Source organism: Coccidioides immitis (assembly GCF_000149335.2).
Source record: "Coccidioides immitis RS genomic scaffold supercont3.2, whole genome shotgun sequence".
Taxonomy (NCBI): domain Eukaryota; kingdom Fungi; phylum Ascomycota; class Eurotiomycetes; order Onygenales; family Onygenaceae; genus Coccidioides; species Coccidioides immitis.
Window position 1 is genome coordinate 3,040,465 of NW_004504309.1, and position 20,781 is coordinate 3,061,245.

The following is a 20,781-nucleotide window of genomic DNA, read 5'->3' on the forward strand; positions in this document are numbered from 1 at the left end:
AGGCCCCCTCAAGGCTAACCAGGGGTGAGTTAAATAATGTCTGACACGGGATGAAATGCTACCATATTATTTGCCAACCAAACGATAGGAGCGTGCCGTATCTAGCCTAGCATTTCGTCTCTCGTCGCTCCCAGAAGTGGCCCAGAGACAGTTCCCTGGCCGAAGTAAATGCTTCTATCGACCCTCAAAACAATGGTTCCCCTAAAACAAACGGCCTCCGAAAATCTTCACGTGATTTTGGCACTGGCAAGCGACACGAAATTTGGCGGGAAGGCAGCAGGTCTCGACAGCGTTAAGTTTCATTTTGACAGCGGATGCCATTGGAACTCCGCTCAAATATAAATTGTCTCCTCCATCGCTCAATCAATCGATCCCTTTGCCCTTGGACCCCTGAGAGTCAATCATGAGGGTGACGTCATTATTTGTCGCGTCGGCTCTGGGAGCCTTCGCGAGCTTCCAGACCACCGTGCTCGCAAGATCCTTGGGCTCGACAGAGCTGCAGAACGTTCTAGACGACACTGATAATGCGCCGGAGTATCACTATCCAACGGACTTCACCAGAGAAATCATTCCGGTGCGTTCTTCCGAAACAGCCGATGAAGGGCATCCTATGAGGTTTAGGGAGTCTAATTGGTCTGGACCTTGAGGTTTAAAAGGTTCCGTGCCATTCTCATAAGTGCGTATATGCAGTCCATCGATGAGAGGGAATGAGCTGAGTTTGACATGGTTGACCCATAGTGACTACTGGAGAGATCGCCCCGTATACTCTGGTGCGTTCTCTTCAGGTAAATTTGTCGAACCTGGTGCTTACAATTCCTACTAGCTATCGCGGCCGGCTGTGTCTCGATCGAAGCCGATGTTTGGCTGATCAATGGTACTCTATATGTATGTTGAATCTAGGCATTTCGCTTCCTTCCTGGCCCCTTTGTTTTGCTGCTGTTCACTTATTTGCATTCAGGTCGGCCATCACCGATCATCCTTGGCGGAGACCCGAACTCTCAAATCATTATATATCGATCAGATTGTTCAAATCCTCAAGCGCCAGAACCCCCAAAATAAATTCGTTCCGTCATCCACGAGAAAGTAGGGAAGCCCTGAAGGCGTTCAATTCCCTCTAGAGCCAAGTAACATATGCACTAACTCATGATATAATCAGTGGCGTGTTCGACACCAATCCGGCACAGACATTATATTTATTCATAGATATTAAAACCGATGGAGTCGAAACCTGGAAACAGGTTTCCAAAGACCTTCAACCTCTCCGAGACCTGGGCTATTTGACCAAAGTTAAGAATGGAATTAAGATTTCGGCTCCTGTCACCGTCATCGGTACAGGAAATACACCATTAAACTTGATCACCGAGCTTGAAAACCGCGATTACTTCTACGATGCACCACTCGCCGAACTTGACCAGCCCGAGCTTGATAACATCTCTTCCTTGATCTCTCCGATTGCATCGACTAGCTTTGAAGCCGCCGTTGGTGCAACAAATCAAGACAAGGAAGACCCCCTGACTAGCGCCCAGTTAGAAACCATCCGGGCCCAAATTAAGAAAGCAAAAAGCAAAGGAATTGGGGCTAGGTACTGGCAAACGCCTGGTTGGCCGATTCGAAGGCGGAATGAGATTTGGAGAGTGCTTCTGAAGGAAGGCGTTGCATTGCTGAACGTTGATGATCTAGACGCGGTTAAGGAGTATTTCTAGTATCGACAACATTTCGAACTTAGCCCTTTTGGCATAAATCCGTTGACCCGAGTTGCCGCTTTGCAGGACGTGTACGGAATAATTACATGATTATTAAGTTGAGAATGGCTAGACAGACAAGAAGTATAATGTAGTCAGCTAGTACTCGTTGTATTGAGCTTTTCTCCGAGTCTGGAAGCAACATAGACAAGATACTCGAGGTTGGGCACTCTAATTAAAGGCGGGACAGAGAGTTATTTGCTCCGGAATCACTTCGTTCCGGACCTTCACTTCGGACGTTAACGGGAAGACGCTCACTTTTTGAGAGACGATCCATCAAAAGCTGATGGGACTGGCGTCGGCTCCAACTCATTATCGCCGTACTTCAATTTGTTTGCGGATACCAAAAGAAACATCATTCGCACAGTGTCTGGGCCTGGATTATTCCAGGCATGGATCGTACCCCTCTGGACCACTAGATCATGCTCTTTAACCCAAGTCTTCACACCATCATCCAGCTCTAGCTCAATCTCCCCGTTTAAAACAATCCCAAAATCCACCGTCATCGTACGGTGCATCATACCAGGTCGGCCGGGGGGGAAGTCGACGATTCGAGCAATTAGGCCTTGGGGGTTGGAGATTCCGACGGGCTTGCCATTAAATTCGGACCAAGGTTCGTTGGCAGTGACGGGGAAAGGCGAGAGGTTCAGCGACCAGATCGTAGTGAAGCCGAACATCGATTCAGCAGTAGCTGGGGATGCGTTCTCCGAAAAGGGGTCATATGGGATGAGCTTTTCATCGGATTCAATAATTGCCTGCCCGGCGGGGGAATGGCCAGTCACGACGCGCCGAACGGGGGGGAATGGACCTGACTGTTGTTCCTCCGTAGCCATCGTTGTTGGAGTGAAGAATAGTGCGTTATGGAGGATCAAAGGACGAATATGCTTAATCAGGGGGAACTAACGGGAGACTGTAGGGAAGTTTTGGGCAGGTTGAGGAATGGCCTTGGGTATTTGAGCATTTGGCCCCATCGTCCATGGATGATAGTAGGGTTTACTGCGGATGGCGGGACTTCTACCCTTGCAATGCTATGTTCCCTTGAGTTCATCACGGGGACCTTGTTCGCTGTCCGAAGGGTCTTTGAGCGCCACGGACCTAAGACAAGCTTGGCAGTTCAGTTAATATGAGATGTTCTTTAAGCTGCGAAGCCGAATGCTGTGGCTCATACATCGGCAATTGATCAAGGAGGCCCGAGTGGTGCTCATGGTTGGTCGAAGGAACCGGGCGGATGGCAATACATGGTTACTGGAGGTAGAATTGGGAAGAAGTTTGCGCTGTTTGCATGCCTTGCTGCGCTGCGAAGCTGACTAAGTCCGCTTATCTCCGCCGTTGAGCACGTGAACTGCAACCTTGCCCCGAGTCTTGACCTCCCGAGAAGTCGCGGCGCGTCCGGGGTGTTCAGGATGATTCGCATTCGCACAAATACGGCGGCCGCGGTGATTTCACATCTGCCCCAATGGCTTCCTCGCGCTTCGTGCAGCAGCTCGGCCAAGCGTTGCCAAAGGGTGTGAAGCTCTCAGTGCGGCACGTAGCTTGTCCGCCAACACCTTGCGAGCCCATCTTCTCACCTCCTCCAGGTGAGGGTCCAGAGCCTACCAAATGCGAGAACCACTTCCTTGCGGTGTCAATTAGACCCGAGGAAGCTCCTACTGACACTGACAGCGATGTCGAATTATTGATACTCTCTATTGAGGTTCTGGTGTACACCACTCGGCGGCTTGCTACCGTCTTTGTGTCTAAGGCCGACTCGACTGGCTATCTCTACCTTCTAAACCAGCCGCGAGCAAAGTCGTTGACTAGAACCGTTTTCACCGTGTTTCTCTCTTCTCTCCTACGTGAGTATCAGCGTCCAGGTATTCGGCTTGTACTATCTCTCTTCGCAAGGGCCCAAAGTCAGTATTTGTTTCCTGGCAGCATAGAGAATGTGCGCAAACACGTCCTCGATGATCGTGGCTTGATCAAATGGTGGTGTCGCGTCTTCGACCCGATCTTACGCGATTTCGAGCCAGAAAAACACACCACAAACAAATCAGCCCTGAAGGGGGAAGGACCAGACCATGCTGAAGCTGTGAACACCACAGCCACCGCATATCTCATTGTTCCCGGCCTCGACCAGCATGAAACCAGAGCGCTGTTTCCCTCCACAGCAAGGCTTGATCCTAAGGACAAACCGCGTTGGTTGAATAGCCACCCGCTTTATCAAGTGTGTGCGAACCCTGGAGCTCCTCCGCGATGCCTCGTCCCTCGTTTTCCGGACGACCCCAAAGCGAGATTCCTTGACGACCTCGATGAGGAAATATTTGGTCACGCTACGACTTCCACCCGAAACAAAACACCTAAATGCGTACGTGATATTATCGACGTAACCGAAGCCTCGTCTCAAGACCACGCCGCTACCGGGCGGTGGCCAAGTGTCAAGTCTCTCGAAGAGTTCTGGGAAATGATGACGTTCAGACAAGAATGCTCTGCAGGGAGACTAGTTGGGTTCATATGGATGGTTGTTAATCCTCCAGGTGTTTTAAAGTCAGATGGGCTGGACAAAGTCGCTTCAGCGAGGACAGGTGATCTGATAGGGGGATCGGTTAATCCCGGACTCGAATCAGTTGAATCGGAGCCACAAACTACTCTTCCTATTCGATCGTCTACTGATCGAAATGGTGGTACCGTGTTAGGTAATGATGAACGTGATGACAAGGCCCTTTCTCAAACAGAGGACACATCGGCACCGAAAGCTAAGGAGCTCATCACGACGGAAACGGGGCACCAGATTAGTCCATTTTCTCAAGAGAAGTACACCATCCTTCTCAGCCCTGAGAACTATGCCGCATTATCTGCTCTTCTACTAAAACTCGACTTCGCCGACAAGGGACTTGCGTTGACCAGCACAAAATCGTGGCTTGATAAACTCTCTTCGTTATCAGGGCGAAGTAACCATGGCGAGATAGTAGCCGGTATAAATGAGCAACCGTCAGCGTCAGCGGAACACCCGGCAGATCCGTCAAATCCGCTGAATAGTGGCCTGATATTCAAGAAACGCAAGCTTCATTCGGACACCGATTCAGCTTCAATGCCTACGCAGCAGGAATCTAGAACCTCTGTGAATGTTTTGAGTGCTACGCTGATACGAAAGAAAAAGAAAACTGGCTAGATCACTGATGGCGTCCGTGGTCGCGAAAATACGGCACGTTTTATGTCAATTTTTTCTCAAAATATTCTACGATGGGTTCTTACGACGGAGTTCTTTCACGGCTAGGCATGGAAAGGGATGTCTGGGGGCTTATAGCGCAAAGACTGTGTCTGGAATCCGAACTGCATTTTATAAAAAGGGCTTCGGACACTTCAGCAATAATTTCTGAAAATGCTCCGAACACCCGACTTGGTGAGGTCTGGAGAAGGGCCATATTACGATAATTGTATGGAGAAATTCCCCCCCGTACAGGGTAGAGAAATTAACAAGAGCATAAACATACTCACAAAATCAGAAGTTCTCTGAAAGGACCTTTCCACAAAAGTTTCTAACTCGCGCATGATTCACGCCATCGCCGTCATAGTAACGGTATGCCCAGGAGACTAAAATCCTCTTGACCGTGCGTAGCTTCTGCTCTCGAGTCGGACTTGCGAAAACCATCTTCATCGTATTACAAAACACAAGTGCATGACGGAAACAGCACGGCCTGCCTGTGAGCTTCTGAGAGGCAACAGGGGGTTAGAGGTCAAGGAGCAGCTATCCTGATTCCAATCACAGGCTCTCCACACGGCCCGCAGTGCCTATCACCGAGAGGACGAGAACAGCCAACGACTGAGAGCCCAACGGGTTGGCGTAATGAAGGCAATTGATCACATTATTGGCTTGACATTCTCCGCCAGGGCTGGCACGGGCAAGATGAGACAAAGGCCCGTGTTGAGGGCTTTTTCATCGGGGAGGGAGGCGTGAACAAGCTTCGTCGACTAACGGAGCTGCGGTGGGGAGATGTGAGGGGGGGCGATGCAGTCTTCAACCAATGGCAGACTCAGCACTTGCTGGTTCTGTAAAACAACCTTAAAAAGAAAAAAAAAGAAAACCTCAACTTTTAACACTCGCATTAGAGCAAGGTTAGCTCACCGTGAGAAACGGGCGGACACCTGGATCGCGAGAGCAGGTTGAAGACACGAAGGGGAAAACCTTGCCATGGTTATGGCTGGAAGTTGAGGATGTCCCATCTGAGGCACCGAGACATCACTGTTGTCCTTCTATCTGAGCAGAATCGGCGTTGAAAGACGCGACGCGTTCGGGAACACGGCGCCCGGCCAGCCCGCGGCAAGCAACGTCATGTGCCCCACCCACCCCCCGCAGCGCCAACCCTAGAATGTACTAGTGTGCTATTCGGAGCATCATTGATCCGATATTCCGCCGAGCCATATCACGTGATAATGCTCTTGGCGGTTTCCCTTCCGAGAGGTACCGCTCTTCGCCGCACGTATGTATTTGGCAGGGGCCTTTTTTTTCTCTCTCCCGCAGCGCTGTCGTCAAGATCGAAAAGATTTACTTCCTCTCAGCCAATTCGGGCCGCATGCGAAACCTCGACTCATGCTGGCGGAGAGTGCTCCTCTTGAGGCACACACAGCTGACCTTCCTAGCAGCTATGGACATCCCGCGTGGGTCGTCGTCGTTGGCTGGGTCGCCATCGTTTGGTACCTTGTAGTGACGCTGGTTTGCTGGCTAGGAAACTTTCAACTGTGAGCTTCTTCGCCTCTGACCCTCAATCATATGTTTCTGTCCAGATTCCCTTTTTTTTTTTGGTTTTGCAGAGCTGAGAACTTTCACGCCGAGTGTTCACAGGCAACGGCACTACTCGAAACCCCCACGTAAAGCTATTTCAACCACCACACTCCCTCACTCCAAGATTCCTCATGTCACAATCATCCGGCCCGTCAAGGGACTCGAGCCCTTCCTTTACGATTGCTTGGCTGCCAGCATCCGTCAAGATTACCCTCGTGACAAGCTCACCGTCTATTTTTGCGTAACGTCGACCCAGGACCCAGCCTATCCCGTCCTCGAGAGAATCCTTCAGGACTTTCCTGATGCCGATGCCCGTGTGTTTGTTGAGCCTCCTTACAATGACGACCAACTTGGTCCAAACCCCAAAATCAGGAATATGAGCCAGGCTTATAGGGAAGCCAAAGGGGACATCGTTTGGATCACGGATTGTAATGTGTGGCTCTCCAAGGGGGTCTGCGGCAGAATGGTGGACCGGCTCTGCGGCTTCGACCAAAAGAAGAATGGTGGCAGGCGGTTCAAATTCGTCCACCATCTGCCGATAGTCGTCGATGTCCCAGACCACGGGAATGCCGGGACTTCCTCCCAGTTCGCGATGCTCAACTATGGAACGCTAAAGAATGTAGACACTCAGGACAGAGCATGTTCAAAGATTACATCTGTGCTCTCTCGTGGTGGAGGGCGTCTGGAAGAAATTTTCCTCTCTTCGTCACACGCGAAAATGTATTCGGCCATTAACACCGTGCTCATTGCTCCCTGCATCATTGGCAAATCATCCATGTTTCGACGTTCTCATCTAAACTATCTTACGACGACACCTCCCACCAACTCGAAACGACCGAAGCGGAGGCCTGGAATTGACTACTTCTCTGATAATATTTGTGAGGACCACCTTATTGGCGACCGTCTGTGGAAAGGAAAGATCTTTGAGGAGGCGGAACACAACGAAGATTGGGGAAAGCATAGCCTGATGTTTGGGGACCTTGCCATTCAGCCCATGAGTGGTATGAGCGTTGGTTCCTATATCGACCGTCGTGTGAGATGGCTTCGCGTTCGTAAATTTACTGTTCTACTAGCGACCCTTGTTGAACCTGGGACGGAATCATTCCTCTGTTCCGCATATCTTGCTTTCGGCCTTACTACTTCTGTGCCCTGCCTGCTTCCACAGTACCGTTCTTATCTAGCCAATTGGTCCGCATTTTGCCTTATCTGGGTCGCTAGTGTTCTGGTATGGATGCTTGTTGATTGGAGTGTCTATCTAAAGCTTCACTCGGGAGCCACCATTGAGGCGGACGAATTTACTCCGCCCTTTGCACGTCCACTGCGGAAATCGTCAATCGCCCGCCGGCCCTTCAGAGAGTGGCTTTTCGCCTGGCTCGGTAGAGAAGCTCTGGCGTTACCAATCTGGATCTGGAGCTTCTACGGAGGAACCACTGTCGTGTGGAGAGACAAAGTATTCAGAGTCGGCATGGACATGGTGGCATACGAAATCGCGCAACTTGCTGGAGGCAACAAGATCATCCAAACGAGATCGCGAGCAACAAGTCGACAAGGACATGAAGGATGCGGCGACGGGAGTTCTAACGTGCGTCGAAGAACTCCCAATGGAAGCTTTGTAAGCTCGGGTCTGGCTACCGCTCGTGTTATAGAAAGTGAAATTGGAAAGTCTTGATACCCTACAGCTCATTTCGCCTGGTTTATCTGATGTATATAGTCAGCATGTTTCTCGTTTTCTCTTCCCTTCCCCACATCACGATCTGCCTGCGCCTTAATTTTGGGTTTTTGGGCTTTCCTGACTTTTGGAGATACCCCATGGTATTTGCGATAGGATCCCTTTTTTTGCGACGTTCTTCGCTTCTTGATGATGGTTACGATATATCGATGTTTTTTAATGACAATGTACGAAATGTATGGTTGAATCTAATGTGATTCCGGGAGACCAAGGCTCGATTCTTATAACAACGCTTCCTTCGCGCGACATACAGCTCCTCTAGCTTATACATCAAATACTATTTCTTGGATAGGCGAGATGAATCCTAAAGACCAAGTGCTTCTCATAAACGAACCACATGGTAAAAAGAAAACCCAATGCTCGAAGATATTTACTTCCATTTTTTGTTAACAAACATGCGCCCCATATGCTCCAATAACCCTCAAAAAAGGTAGTGCTTTTTTGTTTCAAAAAAAGGAGGAAAAAAAAAAAAAAAAAAAAAGAACTATCACACGCAACTAGAATCGTCCAAAATCAGTTGGCCTCGTTCGCACCATTTACTTCCATATCATGCCCATTTCCATTGCTCGGCCCTGCATCGGCGTCTTGGCCCTGGTTCGTGTCTCGATCATAAGTCAATAGACATTCCACTACCTGCATAGCTTTTGAGATTGGGCGACCATCCGCCGACGAAGCCGCTGTGGCCGTAGCTTCATCGCTATTTTCCTGTGTATCATCAGCTTCAGCCGCGGTGCCCCATTCGGACCTTTCTGCGAGGAAAGCCGCATCGTGACCAGCGCCGTTCTTAATGTTAACGTCAGCACCGGCTTCGACCAGGGCCTTGACGCATTCAAGATGCGTATTAAGAGCGGCCCAGTGAAGTGGTGTGTTTCCCGAGTGATTTCGGTGATTGATAAGGGGGGATGGCTGGGCGGGATTGTGTAATATTTCAAGGAGGTATTGTAATATTTCTGAGATAATAATTCAATGAGCTCAGCACATGTATATCCCTTGATCGTATCGAGGTAGCACTGTCGAGGGAGGCTGCTCACCGATATTTCCGTTTGCAGCGGGCCAATGTAGAAGGCAAGCTCCCGTGCCACCCTCACTCTCATCTTCGCTATCAATGGCCGACCCCACGATGGATGCAGCTGGGCAATTGTGCTCGTGGCTTAAGTTCGCAATATCAGTCTGTAACGAGTGCAGATCCCCTACCCGTGCGGAGTAAATGAGGTCATCGATGGCCTCAAAGGATAGGGATACAGCAGGCTGGGTAGATGCCATTGTGGCTTATAGAGATTAGGGCGGTTCTTCCCCCCGTAAATGGCTCCTTTTCAACCCAAAGGAAGAGGAGAACAACCGTATCTTATGGCTGAGCTGAGTTGACGTTGTGTGGCTGTATCAGTTATTAGAGTGTTGGGAACCGTAAATCCTAAAGTGACTCCTTAGTCGGGCAAGATAATAATCATAGTAAAGAAGGGGGGAGACAGAGAGAAGGAAAAAAAATATGAATAAATCCAAGATACCAATTGATCTTCTATGCCGGGTGCTGCAAATGCTGGATAATATAGATAGTAGACATATAGCCATGCATCCACCAGCTGAAGATGGGTTCGGTGGCCGCGAACCCAAAATTATTGCAGAAAAGTGATTCCAACATAGCGCACCAGGTTCATGCACCTTGTCCCAAAACCCTCTTTGGTAAAAGCAAAGTGTTACCAATACATTCCCGTAGCATTGGGTATCAACAAGTCGGCAAATTAAGCCGAATAAAGTCGGGAAAGCATTTCGGGTCCTGGATAACCGGTGGAAAAAGAGAAAAAGGAAACGGGGTTAGCTCACCTTGAACTATGTACGGTAACTAGGTATCTACTGCTCTTCACTCTCTCCCGCTACAGTTTTGTTCTTCTGCTCAACTTTTTCCCTCCAAATTTTCGGAGTGAAAAGTTGATATCACGTGATACTGACGATGTCCAGGGCCGTCTGGAGTCTGGAGAGGCGGGACGAGTTTCTAAAAGCCCGAGAAAGAGGCAAATTTACAAGATTGGTTTAACTTGATAATATTGTTGTCACAGCCACTGGCAACCGGGCAGGCCTTGGACTATTGTTGCTATTATTGATTTCAAAATAGACAGGTGCTAATGCGACCCGATGCCTACATGCTATGCCTTGACCACCGGGTGGAGAGCAAGGAACCCAAGTTTCGTCCGTTGTACAAAATCCGTAGATGCAAATCCAAACGCCATAACACCAGGTATATCCAGCGCATTTTGCCGACCGAAAAGAAGTAATGTTCATAGGCGGCAAACACGAAAAGGGCCGATGTACTGATTGTGCAGTACATATTACATGAAACATATACTCCGTATCATAGCCAGATTCAATCTCTCAGCCAGGCACGCCTCTTTTCCTCCTTCTTCTCTCTTCTTTTTTCCTTGAACGCCTTCAGTTCCTTTTTTGTTAACTTTTTCCCAGACCGCTCTGCCTTGAGACTTCTTCCCTCATGGCTATTAGCCGCAGCATCAACGTCGAAATATGCATTGAGCTGCCGACGGCTTTTATTCTCGTCATTGAAGTTCTCCGGTGTTAAGCCCAAGGGCTGCCATTTTCCCGTAAAGCGATTGAATGCACCTGTAGCGGTATAGAGGACACTGGGATCTGTGGAGGCCGGAGAGGTATCGTCGGGGTGGGGCTGCGCATACCAGGCATCTGGATCGTAGTCGCCATGGATGGCCGGGTCATAGCCTCCCGCAACACGAGGACGAGGCCGTTGCTGTTGAGTTTCCTCCGCACCATCTTTTTCGCTCTCTACGCCAGGAGGTCCTTGCTGGGCATCTGGTATTCGAGGGTTCTCCCACTGTGAAACACCAGTGAAGCGATTATAAAAGTAGTATGCCTGCGCACTGTCATCCCACAATGCATCCCACCCATCGTCCTCAGCTCCTCCGGGGATTGGTTCATTAGGAAGAGGGGGAGGGGCTTCTTCAGCAGGTAACGGAGGAGCAGAGACTCTGGTCTCTGCGTCACCGTCCTGTGTGTCTTCACCAGATTTCTTTCCGTCCGTCTCTTGCTGCCCTGTTTCTCCACCTTTTGATTTCTCGTTGGCGGCTGGCCTGTCTTCCTCCATCTCCGGCTTGTGTACGTTTGAGGGCTGTCCCTCCTCAGGGTCTGGTGACGACATTGAGCGACAGAAATCCTACCATAGGACAAAGCAGCAGACCGTAGCTTAGTTCCCGGCGCATGCGGAATTGTAGATGGTGAATGGGCGCGATTTGTGATGTGCTTAAGCCAGCAGCCCGAGGAACCTGGCCACGCCATCCCCAGTTTGGCCTAGCTCGTATAAGTTAGTTAAGTTGCTAACTGATTAACTAACTATGTCACCAGATGTTTATCTAATATTCGTCTAAGCGGGCGAGACCAAAAGCTCAGATTTATGCGACGACGCCAAAAACGCTCGAAAAAGGGGCGAAAGAAAAGAACAGAAAAAGAACCAAAAATGCCAGCAAGATATGAGTATCATTTTACTGCGTAAAGGGGTTTGGATCGTATCTATCAGTAAGTTCTCGTTTTGGGCGGGACCGACGGACATTCGTCTTCATCCAAAGTCGCGAAGATAACGTCGCGATATCCTACTCGAACGTCTTCTGCCGTCCCGTTCTGCCACGTCAAGCTATGCTTCAGGAACCGCTCATCATCCCGTTCAGTAAAATCTTCTCGTGCGTGGCTACCGCGACTTTCTTTTCTCTCCTGGGCGCCCTTCGCAGTCTGTGCGGCACACGTGAGCAAATTTCGCATCTCAAGAGTCTCAATGAGGTCTGAGTTCCAAATCAGGGATTTATCTGTGACGCAGACATCGTTCTTGAAAGCCTGCTCTACTCGCTGAACCCGGGATACTCCAGACGTAAGGGAATCTTCAGTTCGGAAAACCGCAACGTCCGACTGCATGGCTCTTTGCATATCGAGGCGAAGCCCGGCTGTTAGTCTGCTTCCGTCTGATTTACGAATCCTCTCCATGTCTTCAAAGGAGGACATCCCGATGTCTTTTGGTACGGGAGCATGGGGCATCCCCTTTTCGTTGTTTTCTGAAATGTGTTGGGCGCTGGCCCTACCGAAAACAGCAAGGTCGAGAAGAGAGTTTGCTCCGAGTCTGTTGGCGCCGTGAACACTGACGCATGCCGTCTCTCCAACAGCATAAAGGCCTGGAACTGGCTTTTCTTTACCAGTAATTGGGTTTATATCGAGGGCCTGGCCTCTGTAATTAGTGGGGATACCACCCATGCAGTAGTGGACCGTGGGAAGCACGGGGATTGGCTCTTTTGTAATATCGATTCCTGCAAAAATCGATGCTGTTTCCGCTATGCCAGGCAGCCTTTCGAGTATCAAGTCACGCGGTAAGTGAGACAACTGGAGATAAATATGATCTTTCTCGGCTCCAACGCCACGACCTTCGCGTATCTCCATGTTCATTGAACGAGCGACAACATCACGGCTGGCCAGGTCCTTGGCCGTGGGGGCGTAGCGCTCCATAAATCTTTCTCCTTTTGAATTCAATAGATACCCTCCTTCGCCGCGTGCGCCCTCGGTTATTAGAACGCCAGCACCATATATACCGCTCGGATGGAATTGCACAAATTCCATATCTTGAAGCGGAAGTCCAGCTCGAGACGCCATGGCGCAGCCATCTCCTGTGCTGGTATGGGCTGACGTGCAAGAAAAGTACGCACGACCATAACCACCAGTGGCTAGAAAAATATCAACAATTTTGCTTTTGACAGTCGGATCCATGAGATGAGAACTGACCTAGAATAGTATTCCTGCTGAACAGCCGATGGAGGGTTCCGGTTTCCATGTCTAACGCCACCGCCCCAACGCAGGTGCCATCAATCATCATCAAGTCGAGCACAAAGAATTCGATGAAGAAATTACAATTGTGCTGCATAGCCAGTTAGTTGATGAAGGTTGTTGATGTTTTCCCCGTCGCTAACCTTTAGTGACTGTCCATAGAGTGTATGCAACATAGCATGGCCTGTGCGATCTGCAGCACATGCTGTCCTGTATGCTTGGCCACCAGTGCCATACTTCAGGGACTGGCCTCCGATGGGCCGCTATGACGTGGGATTTTATTCTTAGCGTCGATAGTGGAAGACATCGGGATACCAAAATTTCTAACCTGATATATTTTGCCCTCTGCTGTTCTCGAAAAGGGCATCCCGTATGCCTCCAGCTCAAGAATGGTCCTGGGAGCCTCTCTACACATATAGTGCTTGTTTTCATTAGTATTGCCCTGTTTCTTTGCGCGGTTGTAGAGGACGAATGCTTACAATTGCGTCTTGATCGCCCAGCCAATCCGAGCCCTTAACCGTGTCATACATATGCCATCGCCAGTCATCTTCCGTCATATTTCCCAAGGCAGCGTTAATTCCGCCCTGAGCGGCGACTGTATGGGACCTGGTTGGAAACTATTTGCCCGGGTTTTAGCTTAACTGTATTGGCCATCTCTCAACAATGGTTCTTAAAGCAAGACTGGACCCCGAGCCGTCTCGACGCACCAGTTTCGTTATGCATGCTGTTTCCAACCCGCTTTCTGCCAATCCCACGGCAGCCATGAGCCCAGCTCCCCCCGCACCAATGACAATTGCACTTGGAATGTTAAACTAGGAAACCGAAGCCAACGGGGGCTAACGTACTCATATCTATGATCTATGATGTTGAAATGGCGCGTTCCGTCGCTGAACCCTTGTGAAACCTGTTCGACAGCGCATACAGGAGCGGATGAGATGAACGACCTTCTATTTCCTTTGGCACTATATACGATGTGGTGCGGGTTTGTCTTATGTTGTGGTATCCGCCTGCCGAGGCCGTGGGAGCTACATCCGTTCATATACGAGCGCCGCGAAGATATCGCTCTCCCTTGGTTTATGGATATTCGCCAAAAGTGTTGAAACAGGTGCAGGCGACCGACCTTAAAAACCATGATCAAGTATGGTTGCTGGATTTCTGCTACTTATCCGGCAACGAATGCTGGACGAGGATAGGGTAGGGACCTAACAGATGCTAGAGAAGGAGAAGGAAAAAGCGTGCGCCTGGTTAACAATTCTTAAAAACACCGTGATCTTTAACAGGTGGCTGTGTGAAAAGTTGTGCGATATTGTCGTCACAAGACACACAGCGCTCTCTGGAATAGATAATTGCAAAGGTACAAATTGGCAGAGTGAAAAAGGTTGGCGACAGTAGATGGCATTTGCAAACAAATGAACACCAACCAGAGCAGAGCAACCTGCACCAGCTAAGAGCTCTAACATCACCTCGGAATATCTGCCGGGCAGGGCATGTTGTGGCCTCAGGGCTCCTCCGAAGTTTCTCGAAAACCGCTCATGACAGCAAAACGCATGTTTCGAGATAAAAGTGGTCAGCATCATTGACCACATTGGCTGGCCGTCCCCCACTACATGGGGAATGTTGCTCTTGGGACTATGTCTGTTTCCTTCGGCGGGTTTGCTGCGTGCCGCGGCAAACATCGCCGTTTGCCGGTCACGGGTCGGGTTGCTTGGCACTTCACACACATCAGTTGTCCGCGAACTTCTGTCTGGTTTAGCTCTGGTCTCGATCGTCGTTTGGAGACGGAGAAAGTGCCGAGAATGCAATTGAGCTGAAATGCACTGAGCAGTCGAATTTCCCCCTGGACAGTAGGCTCTGTACATCCTTATCATGCAGAATAGCTAGGCTTCCTGTGATAATATTGGCATACATCCCCAACAAAAGGAGCTCACATGGGGTCCTGTGGAGGGAGCTGATTTTATGGGCTTCAAGCGCGTTTGATGTTGCCTGATTCAAAGAATTATGAGAGACAGCTGTTTTGTGAATGTGCTTCATGACCCTGTTGTCATCAAATAACAAAAATTGGGCTGTCATTGGAAATAGGGCTGTATCATCACAAAACGGTGATGGAATGCATCCCAACTTTCCAAGTAGACCGGAAAGCTGTGCCTATGCTCAGGAGCTATGAGAAACGTCTGCATTAGCTTCTCAGCTGACAAACATTTATCGCAAGACTGCAGTTCTCCTTCTCGCAAATCTGATCAATCACAACTTGAGAATGGGGAAGAGTCTCGAGGGCTAACACATTCTTTTGCGACAAACAATTCGGGTCGGGCATGAGAGCGGGGGCCGCGCGAGGCGTTGCTCATTCGGTTTGTTCGTGCCTTGGAAGCCTATACGGTATGTACGATTTTCGCATGAACAAACCTGGACTGTGGATAAAGGGAATCAGTGGGACGAAATCTCCGCTCGATCGACAAGTCCACTTTTCCGCCTTCAGCTATGTATGCAGACCTGGGGTTCGGAGATCAGGATATTACTCTCAACTAAATGATTACCCCGTATTCTGGGCTGTTAGCGGTGACGATCGCCTTTGAGTCTCGTGTTGGAGCAATGTTCGGGTAGATGAAAGGTATGTCCAGTACTCCGTACGGAGTATACATACAAATGTATGGGGTACCCTGAACGTATGGTGAACATCCCCTCTTGCTATGTGCCATTGGCTGGATGAACAACCTCTTGGAAGCTTTCACGGATGTACGGAGTACGGAGTACCACAATATTCTATGAGCCTGAGTATCCAAAAGGCGGGAGACGAGTCATTTCAGAATTGACAGCATGCATACATTGTGCTCTGTACGTGCATTCACGGAGTACAGAGTACTCTGTACCACGAAAAGGGATTCACGCCTAGCCGTCCTCTGTATGACTCTAGGCCCTGTCCCTTTGTGAATTCCGGTGGAGCGTCGCAGTACGATGCATGATTTGTCTCTGTTCGTGGGTCTTCAAGATCCGTTGAGGTTTCTCCAAAAGCTTGCTCCAGGGCGTACGAAGGGAGAACTTTTCGAATTGTTTCATTGGCCAGAACCTTCACCAAGCACAAGCTGTGGATCGCGAGGTTTGATTCGCCGATCACTTGGGTTTTGCGAGGGGAGGCTTTAAGGGCCCTGACAAGGAACGGTTTCCGTGATCCGCGAAATCTCTGGAAGCATGCATGTCTGGATGGGCTTGCATCGTTCAACGTGCAAACTGAAAATGACAACGGCTCTCAGCAGTGTAAATGAAATCACAGTCAATGCGGGAAAAAAAAGGGCAAATCGCGAAGAGTTCTGGTTGGGTTTGGCGCTCAAGTGCCCGCTTTCTCCCTCATACTTCGGGAAGCTTGATTAAGATCTCCATCATTTATTGGGACATATCACGAGAATTAAAATGGTGAAAGCGGAATCTCGTCAGGGGGGAGCCAATCATGGCGACGAGGCTGGAAAAAGCAAAAAACTGAGGCACTCCAAGGCCTTTGTGTCCCCTAAACGGTCGACATTGCAAACCAACCAAAGCTGAAAAGCTCCGGAACAATTGATCGACATCGATTCAATCCGAGCGTGGTTGTGGCTTTCAGGGCTTAGGTTTTTGACAGTGACAGGTTCGAGCAGGAAAGTACTCCAAAAGAGCAAATTCACTGGGGTTCCCTACAGACAAAGGATTCTCTGCTTCGCGTCTCTCGAAACAGATTGTCTCAGGAGAAGACTGCGGATAATGCACAGCATGACGAAATTTTCAAGTTCTTCAGGTGCAGAGAAACCGAAGAAATTGTTGGCCCACAGGGGAGAAAAGGGACACAGACCGGTATTCTTCCTTTCAGGATCAGAGTTGCACAGTCAATAGAGTCAATAGTGTGGCGTTCTTGCCCTGAGAATGTGCATGCTGCGTTGTCGCTTTCTGGCAGTGATTGTCGATAGCTTTGTGTCACGACCTGTCAGCTGCACTGCCAATACGTGAGGAGACTGGTGGATCCATATCAGAACCTCCAGCCTCTGGCAGGCCTGAAGAGCTTTCTGCTGCGTCAATATTTTGCCTTTTTACCACTTGGATGCAAAAAGCAATTGCTGCGAGGACCCAGTTTTCTCCAATATTTGACGACGCCATTCGGGGAAGCAGGCCGGTTAGTGACGTGCTCTGTCACCATTGCAAACGTTCGTGACGGGAGCAAATCAGGAATTGGGATAATCTTCCTGTCTGGGAGTGCATGCATGATTTCACAATCAGGTCGAGAAAGATTCTCAGGGGCAAGGAGTCGAAGAAAATGCACGCCCTCCAAGTTATAAAAGGCGCTCATTCCCGAGCCAAAGATCCTGCTTCTCTCCATCAGCATCCATCTTCGCTTCCAATTCGGTCCTTCCAGATACTTTAACACTTTAATATTTAATTTTAATCTTCGCCTACCCGGCTCACCGATCAATCTATCAAAATGAAGTTCTTCACCGCTGCCTCTTTCTTCGCTCTGGCCACTGCCGTCGCCGCTGCTCCCAGCTATAACCAGGGCACTCCATCTGTTACCAAGGAGCAAGCCATCGCTAAGTGCGGCAACAGCAACATCTCTTGCTGCAACAAGCAGGTCAACAAGATCTCCGCCAAGGGCCCTGACACTGATCTTGGTGTCCTCAACGGTCTCCTCAAGAACGTTAACCTTGAGGACATCCCCATCTTCGATCAATGCTCTAAGTTGAATATTGCCGGTATGCTGTAAACTATGTCCCTCGTCGTGTCTAGCTTCTAACTGTTTGCAATAGCTCTTGGTGCTACCGACCTCCTCAACAGACAGTGCCAGCAGACTGCTGCCTGCTGCCAGAACACCGAATCCAATGCAGTAAGTCAATGTTGTCAAGCAATTTAGTGGACCGATTCTAACCTTACGCTAGAACGGTGTTGTTGCCCTTGCTGTCCCCTGCATTCCCATCAACATTCTCTAAATGGATTGCATCAAGCATCCCATCCGTCTTCAACATCGCGTTCCACAACACCGCGATACGGGTCAGATAAAAGATTGCAGGAACAGGTGCTAGACGTGCATTCGCTGCATTTTGGACATAGTTTTGAACCGCAAATTGTGTCTCTCATTTCTGTTTCTTTTGTCTGATATCTTATCGAAAGCAAAGGCGAATAGGAATTATGTATTGGTGCGCGCTACCAATGTAAAGATTATTCTTCGAGCAGTGCTGTGGTTTGTCTGTATTTATAGTCAATTTATTGGTGTTGAACCAATTTCATCCAGTTGATCTTCGTTTCCTAGCTTGCTACAGCGTGCATTCTCAGGATATATTTCTGCAGATTGATTTCCTCGCAAGCAATCTCGAGTCCCGTGATTATCAGGATTTGATAGTGCTACGACGCGGAAAGGACTTATGGAGAGTTTTGTCGGAAGAGCAGACCTGCTTAGCATTTAGTGCGTACCATTTAATGTGTTTTCATAATATTCCGTATATCTAAAACATATCCAAATGACAATTACAGGATATTCAAAGCTCAAGAGCAGCTTCCGCACCAATTCAAAGCAAAAAAGAAAAGGGGCTACAGGTATGAAGCTGACACCGTCCCGGTGAGGAAGAAGTCGTCACATGGAACTGCACGTACGGAGTGTAGTAATCCCTTATCCGCGAAGCGCAAGTAACCTAACAGAACATCACAACTTGCTTTGGCGAGCCGAGGAAGGAGCATATAGCGCACTAGTTTTCGCCATTGCCTCGACAGCTTCTCTTTCGATACGCTTCAAGAGTTCCTCGCATGTTGGGATATCATGAATGAGGCCGATGACTTGTCCAGCAGTCCACACCTGCAATACATGTTAGCAACTAAGCATATAAGATGAGCGGTAGCGGTAAAAAAGAAAAAGATGCTGCAATGGCAATTACTTACGCCGTAATCAACATCACCGTCTAAGAAAACTTGACGGCCTCTCTTGCCGCTTACAAAAGGTGCAATTTCTGAGAAATCGTCACTTTTGCTTTCCTTTTCGATCTTGTACGCTTCAGTGGAAACCTTGTTCTTGAAGAGACGGGTTGTATTTCTCCATCGACGAAGGAGAAGCTGAGTATCGTCTTCTTGGGCATCCACGATGGCCTTCTTCACATTGATATGGATTGGCGCCTCCACAGTGCACATGAATCTCGTACCCATATTGATTCCCTCGGCACCCAACGCCAGAGCAGCAGCGAGACCATAACCGTCAGCGAAACCTCCAGAGGCGATGAATGGTACACCGAGATCTTGCCTGGCCCGACTAAGGAGGATGAAATTGGTGATATCCGTTTCACCCACATGGCCAGCGCATTCGAAACCATCGATGGACAAGAAATCAACACCAAGCTTCACGGCAGATTTAGCATGTCGAATGGTCGTGCATTTGTGCAAGATAATGCAGCCAGCAGCTTTCAGTTGCTTAATGACCGGCCCAGGACTATTTCCGGCTGTTTCAACGATCCGGACTCCTTCATCAATGATGGCCTGAGCATATGCAGCATAGTCTGGAGGTACAAGAGCAGGGAGAAGGGTTATGTTGACACCAAAGGGCTTCTTTGTCATGGTACGGGTTCGGCGGATTTCTTTGCGCAGATCCTCGGGGGTCGGTTGCGTAAGGGCGGTAAGCTATCAAAGATGACATTAGCGATGAAGCTTGAATTACAGCCTGCTAAACAGGATAGACGCACGATTCCGAGACCGCCAGCGTTGCTAACAGCAGCGGCAAGCTCAGCGTAACCAACCCATTGCATACCACCCTGCACGACGGGAACTGCCGCTTTCTGTTAGCAAATATCTTCAGGGAGGGATGCATATCTACCCACTTTCGATCCCCAGCTTTCTGGTTAACTCGGTGTTGAAAGGCATCTTGGGAGAAGCAGGGGTGGGCACCACCAGGAAGGATGTCTTCTAGGGTATTGGAAGTGTATGTATGATCTAGAATCTATTGAACGAAAGGGTAAAAAGCACTGCGCGAGACGAAAGCGAATGTGTATGCTTATACAGAAATCCCTCCGTACAAGTGCCCACGGCCCCTATTTGCTCGATGTCTGAAAAAGGTTGGCCGTCCTCAAAGGAAGACTGCCACCTTTATCAGCCTCGACGACCAGCGCAGGCCCTGTGATGCCAGGCCGAGAACCGAGGTTCGCCCTGCTGTCTGGTCACGTGGTTCGGTCTGGCCGGTGCGGTTTACCACGCATCGGCTCTCGGGCGACCAGCGGAGGATCACTCTGCCTCAAAAGCTACCACATATTACATGATACCACCCAGCGGGCACCCCGAGAGAAGCAAAATGGAAAATGCGTTCCTTGATGAGCTATTATACCTGTCTTCGTCTCCTTACACGACCTAATCATCTCAGGCGAAAGCCACCTGCTGGGAACGCACTATATAGTGTATGTAAATACGGAGTACATATACACGTATAATGGTGCTGGGCTGCCAGCTTGGAGTATCTCGGCGGCTCCTGTGGGTATTGCAATGTCTCGCCAAGTTGACTGCGCCTGCGAACTACAAGTTGCCTTGACGCTGTGTGAGGCCCTATTCATCCGAGATATATTCCATTCGAACGCTGTCCTTGGCGTGAGACCCAAAAATCATGCTGCTACGGACCGACTTCTTCAAATTTTTATATGCACTATCCTACATGTCGTGTTATCGGCGACCGTATGTGTGTGTCATATTGGATTGTTGGGATGTCCTAAACTTGGTTCAGCGGTGACAGCAGGTATAGTCGAATCGCA

The 20,781-nt window shown here is 49.4% G+C and overlaps 10 protein-coding genes across 10 annotated transcripts; 4 read left to right on the forward strand and 6 right to left on the reverse strand.

Moving 5' to 3' along the window:
* Window positions 1-323: 323 nt before the first annotated feature.
* CIMG_06608 (uncharacterized protein) lies at window positions 324-1,897 on the forward strand. Its single transcript, XM_001242711.2, has 6 exons — window positions 324-574; window positions 657-676; window positions 739-770; window positions 824-885; window positions 959-1,083; window positions 1,157-1,897. Exons 1-6 carry the CDS (start codon window positions 404-406, stop codon window positions 1,701-1,703), a joined length of 957 nt encoding a protein of 318 aa, XP_001242712.1. The 5' UTR covers window positions 324-403; the 3' UTR covers window positions 1,704-1,897.
* On the reverse strand, window positions 1,670-2,970 carry CIMG_06609 (cupin 2 domain-containing protein). Its single transcript, XM_001242712.2, has 2 exons — window positions 2,911-2,970; window positions 1,670-2,847 (listed from the first exon to the last, which is right to left on the reverse strand). Exon 2 carries the CDS (start codon window positions 2,573-2,575, stop codon window positions 1,997-1,999), a length of 579 nt encoding a protein of 192 aa, XP_001242713.1. The 5' UTR covers window positions 2,576-2,847; window positions 2,911-2,970; the 3' UTR covers window positions 1,670-1,996.
* Window positions 2,971-3,170: 200 nt separating this feature from the next.
* On the forward strand, window positions 3,171-5,224 carry CIMG_06610 (DNA damage response protein). The gene has a single exon (XM_001242713.2). It carries the CDS (start codon window positions 3,199-3,201, stop codon window positions 4,888-4,890), a length of 1,692 nt encoding a protein of 563 aa, XP_001242714.1. The 5' UTR covers window positions 3,171-3,198; the 3' UTR covers window positions 4,891-5,224.
* Window positions 5,225-6,256: 1,032 nt separating this feature from the next.
* CIMG_06611 (ceramide glucosyltransferase) lies at window positions 6,257-8,438 on the forward strand. The gene is made up of 2 exons (XM_001242714.2): window positions 6,257-6,458; window positions 6,562-8,438. The coding sequence occupies exons 1-2, from the start codon at window positions 6,310-6,312 to the stop codon at window positions 8,168-8,170; spliced, it is 1,758 nt and encodes a 585-aa protein (XP_001242715.2). The 5' UTR covers window positions 6,257-6,309; the 3' UTR covers window positions 8,171-8,438.
* Window positions 8,439-8,619: 181 nt separating this feature from the next.
* On the reverse strand, window positions 8,620-9,493 carry CIMG_06612 (ankyrin repeat protein; the record flags this gene model as incomplete). Its single annotated transcript, XM_001242715.2, has 2 exons — window positions 8,620-9,180; window positions 9,262-9,493. The coding sequence occupies 2 exons, from the start codon at window positions 9,491-9,493 to the stop codon at window positions 8,744-8,746; spliced, it is 669 nt and encodes a 222-aa protein (XP_001242716.1). The 3' UTR covers window positions 8,620-8,743.
* A 760-nt stretch (window positions 9,494-10,253) lies between these two features.
* Window positions 10,254-11,446, reverse strand: CIMG_06613 (WW domain-containing protein). The gene has a single exon (XM_001242716.2). The coding sequence runs from the start codon at window positions 11,388-11,390 to the stop codon at window positions 10,590-10,592; it is 801 nt and encodes a 266-aa protein (XP_001242717.1). The 5' UTR covers window positions 11,391-11,446; the 3' UTR covers window positions 10,254-10,589.
* A 315-nt stretch (window positions 11,447-11,761) lies between these two features.
* Window positions 11,762-14,183, reverse strand: CIMG_06614 (succinate dehydrogenase, flavoprotein subunit; the record flags this gene model as incomplete). Its single annotated transcript, XM_001242717.2, has 7 exons — window positions 11,762-12,951; window positions 13,010-13,142; window positions 13,195-13,314; window positions 13,380-13,472; window positions 13,531-13,668; window positions 13,759-13,849; window positions 13,897-14,183. 7 exons carry the CDS (start codon window positions 14,181-14,183, stop codon window positions 11,762-11,764), a joined length of 2,052 nt encoding a protein of 683 aa, XP_001242718.2.
* CIMG_11781 (uncharacterized protein) lies at window positions 14,164-15,009 on the reverse strand. The gene has a single exon (XM_012358693.1). The coding sequence runs from the start codon at window positions 14,917-14,919 to the stop codon at window positions 14,254-14,256; it is 666 nt and encodes a 221-aa protein (XP_012214116.1). The 5' UTR covers window positions 14,920-15,009; the 3' UTR covers window positions 14,164-14,253.
* A 2,414-nt stretch (window positions 15,010-17,423) lies between these two features.
* CIMG_06615 (uncharacterized protein) lies at window positions 17,424-18,847 on the forward strand. The gene is made up of 3 exons (XM_001242718.2): window positions 17,424-17,760; window positions 17,815-17,891; window positions 17,944-18,847. The coding sequence occupies exons 1-3, from the start codon at window positions 17,493-17,495 to the stop codon at window positions 17,992-17,994; spliced, it is 396 nt and encodes a 131-aa protein (XP_001242719.1). The 5' UTR covers window positions 17,424-17,492; the 3' UTR covers window positions 17,995-18,847.
* CIMG_06616 (2-nitropropane dioxygenase family oxidoreductase) lies at window positions 18,453-20,122 on the reverse strand. The gene is made up of 4 exons (XM_001242719.2): window positions 19,864-20,122; window positions 19,729-19,811; window positions 18,938-19,666; window positions 18,453-18,854 (listed from the first exon to the last, which is right to left on the reverse strand). Exons 1-4 carry the CDS (start codon window positions 19,904-19,906, stop codon window positions 18,705-18,707), a joined length of 1,005 nt encoding a protein of 334 aa, XP_001242720.1. The 5' UTR covers window positions 19,907-20,122; the 3' UTR covers window positions 18,453-18,704.
* Window positions 20,123-20,781: the final 659 nt, after the last annotated feature.

What these genes read in the sequence shown, in the direction of transcription:
- CIMG_06608 (XM_001242711.2), top strand. Translation starts at nt 404, where the DNA reads ATGAGGGTGACGTCATTATTTGTCGCGTCGGCTCTGGGAGCCTTCGCG. An exon ending in TCACCAGAGAAATCATTCCG is followed by an intron (nt 575 to 656) that starts GTGCGTTCTTCC and finishes GAGGTTTAAAAG; the next exon opens with GTTCCGTGCCATTCTCATAA. An exon ending in AGATCGCCCCGTATACTCTG is followed by an intron (nt 771 to 823) that starts GTGCGTTCTCTT and finishes AATTCCTACTAG; the next exon opens with CTATCGCGGCCGGCTGTGTC.
- CIMG_06609 (XM_001242712.2), bottom strand. Translation starts at nt 2,575, where the DNA reads ATGGCTACGGAGGAACAACAGTCAGGTCCATTCCCCCCCGTTCGGCGC.
- CIMG_06610 (XM_001242713.2), top strand. Translation starts at nt 3,199, where the DNA reads ATGGCTTCCTCGCGCTTCGTGCAGCAGCTCGGCCAAGCGTTGCCAAAG.
- CIMG_06611 (XM_001242714.2), top strand. Translation starts at nt 6,310, where the DNA reads ATGCTGGCGGAGAGTGCTCCTCTTGAGGCACACACAGCTGACCTTCCT. An exon ending in TGGCTAGGAAACTTTCAACT is followed by an intron (nt 6,459 to 6,561) that starts GTGAGCTTCTTC and finishes GAGTGTTCACAG; the next exon opens with GCAACGGCACTACTCGAAAC.
- CIMG_06613 (XM_001242716.2), bottom strand. Translation starts at nt 11,390, where the DNA reads ATGTCGTCACCAGACCCTGAGGAGGGACAGCCCTCAAACGTACACAAG.
- CIMG_11781 (XM_012358693.1), bottom strand. Translation starts at nt 14,919, where the DNA reads ATGATAAGGATGTACAGAGCCTACTGTCCAGGGGGAAATTCGACTGCT.
- CIMG_06615 (XM_001242718.2), top strand. Translation starts at nt 17,493, where the DNA reads ATGAAGTTCTTCACCGCTGCCTCTTTCTTCGCTCTGGCCACTGCCGTC. An exon ending in CTCTAAGTTGAATATTGCCG is followed by an intron (nt 17,761 to 17,814) that starts GTATGCTGTAAA and finishes TGTTTGCAATAG; the next exon opens with CTCTTGGTGCTACCGACCTC. An exon ending in AGAACACCGAATCCAATGCA is followed by an intron (nt 17,892 to 17,943) that starts GTAAGTCAATGT and finishes ACCTTACGCTAG; the next exon opens with AACGGTGTTGTTGCCCTTGC.
- CIMG_06616 (XM_001242719.2), bottom strand. Translation starts at nt 19,906, where the DNA reads ATGCCTTTCAACACCGAGTTAACCAGAAAGCTGGGGATCGAAA. An exon ending in ACGCTGGCGGTCTCGGAATC is followed by an intron (nt 19,667 to 19,728) that starts GTGCGTCTATCC and finishes CATCTTTGATAG; the next exon opens with CTTACCGCCCTTACGCAACC. An exon ending in ACGGTGATGTTGATTACGGC is followed by an intron (nt 18,855 to 18,937) that starts GTAAGTAATTGC and finishes CATGTATTGCAG; the next exon opens with GTGTGGACTGCTGGACAAGT.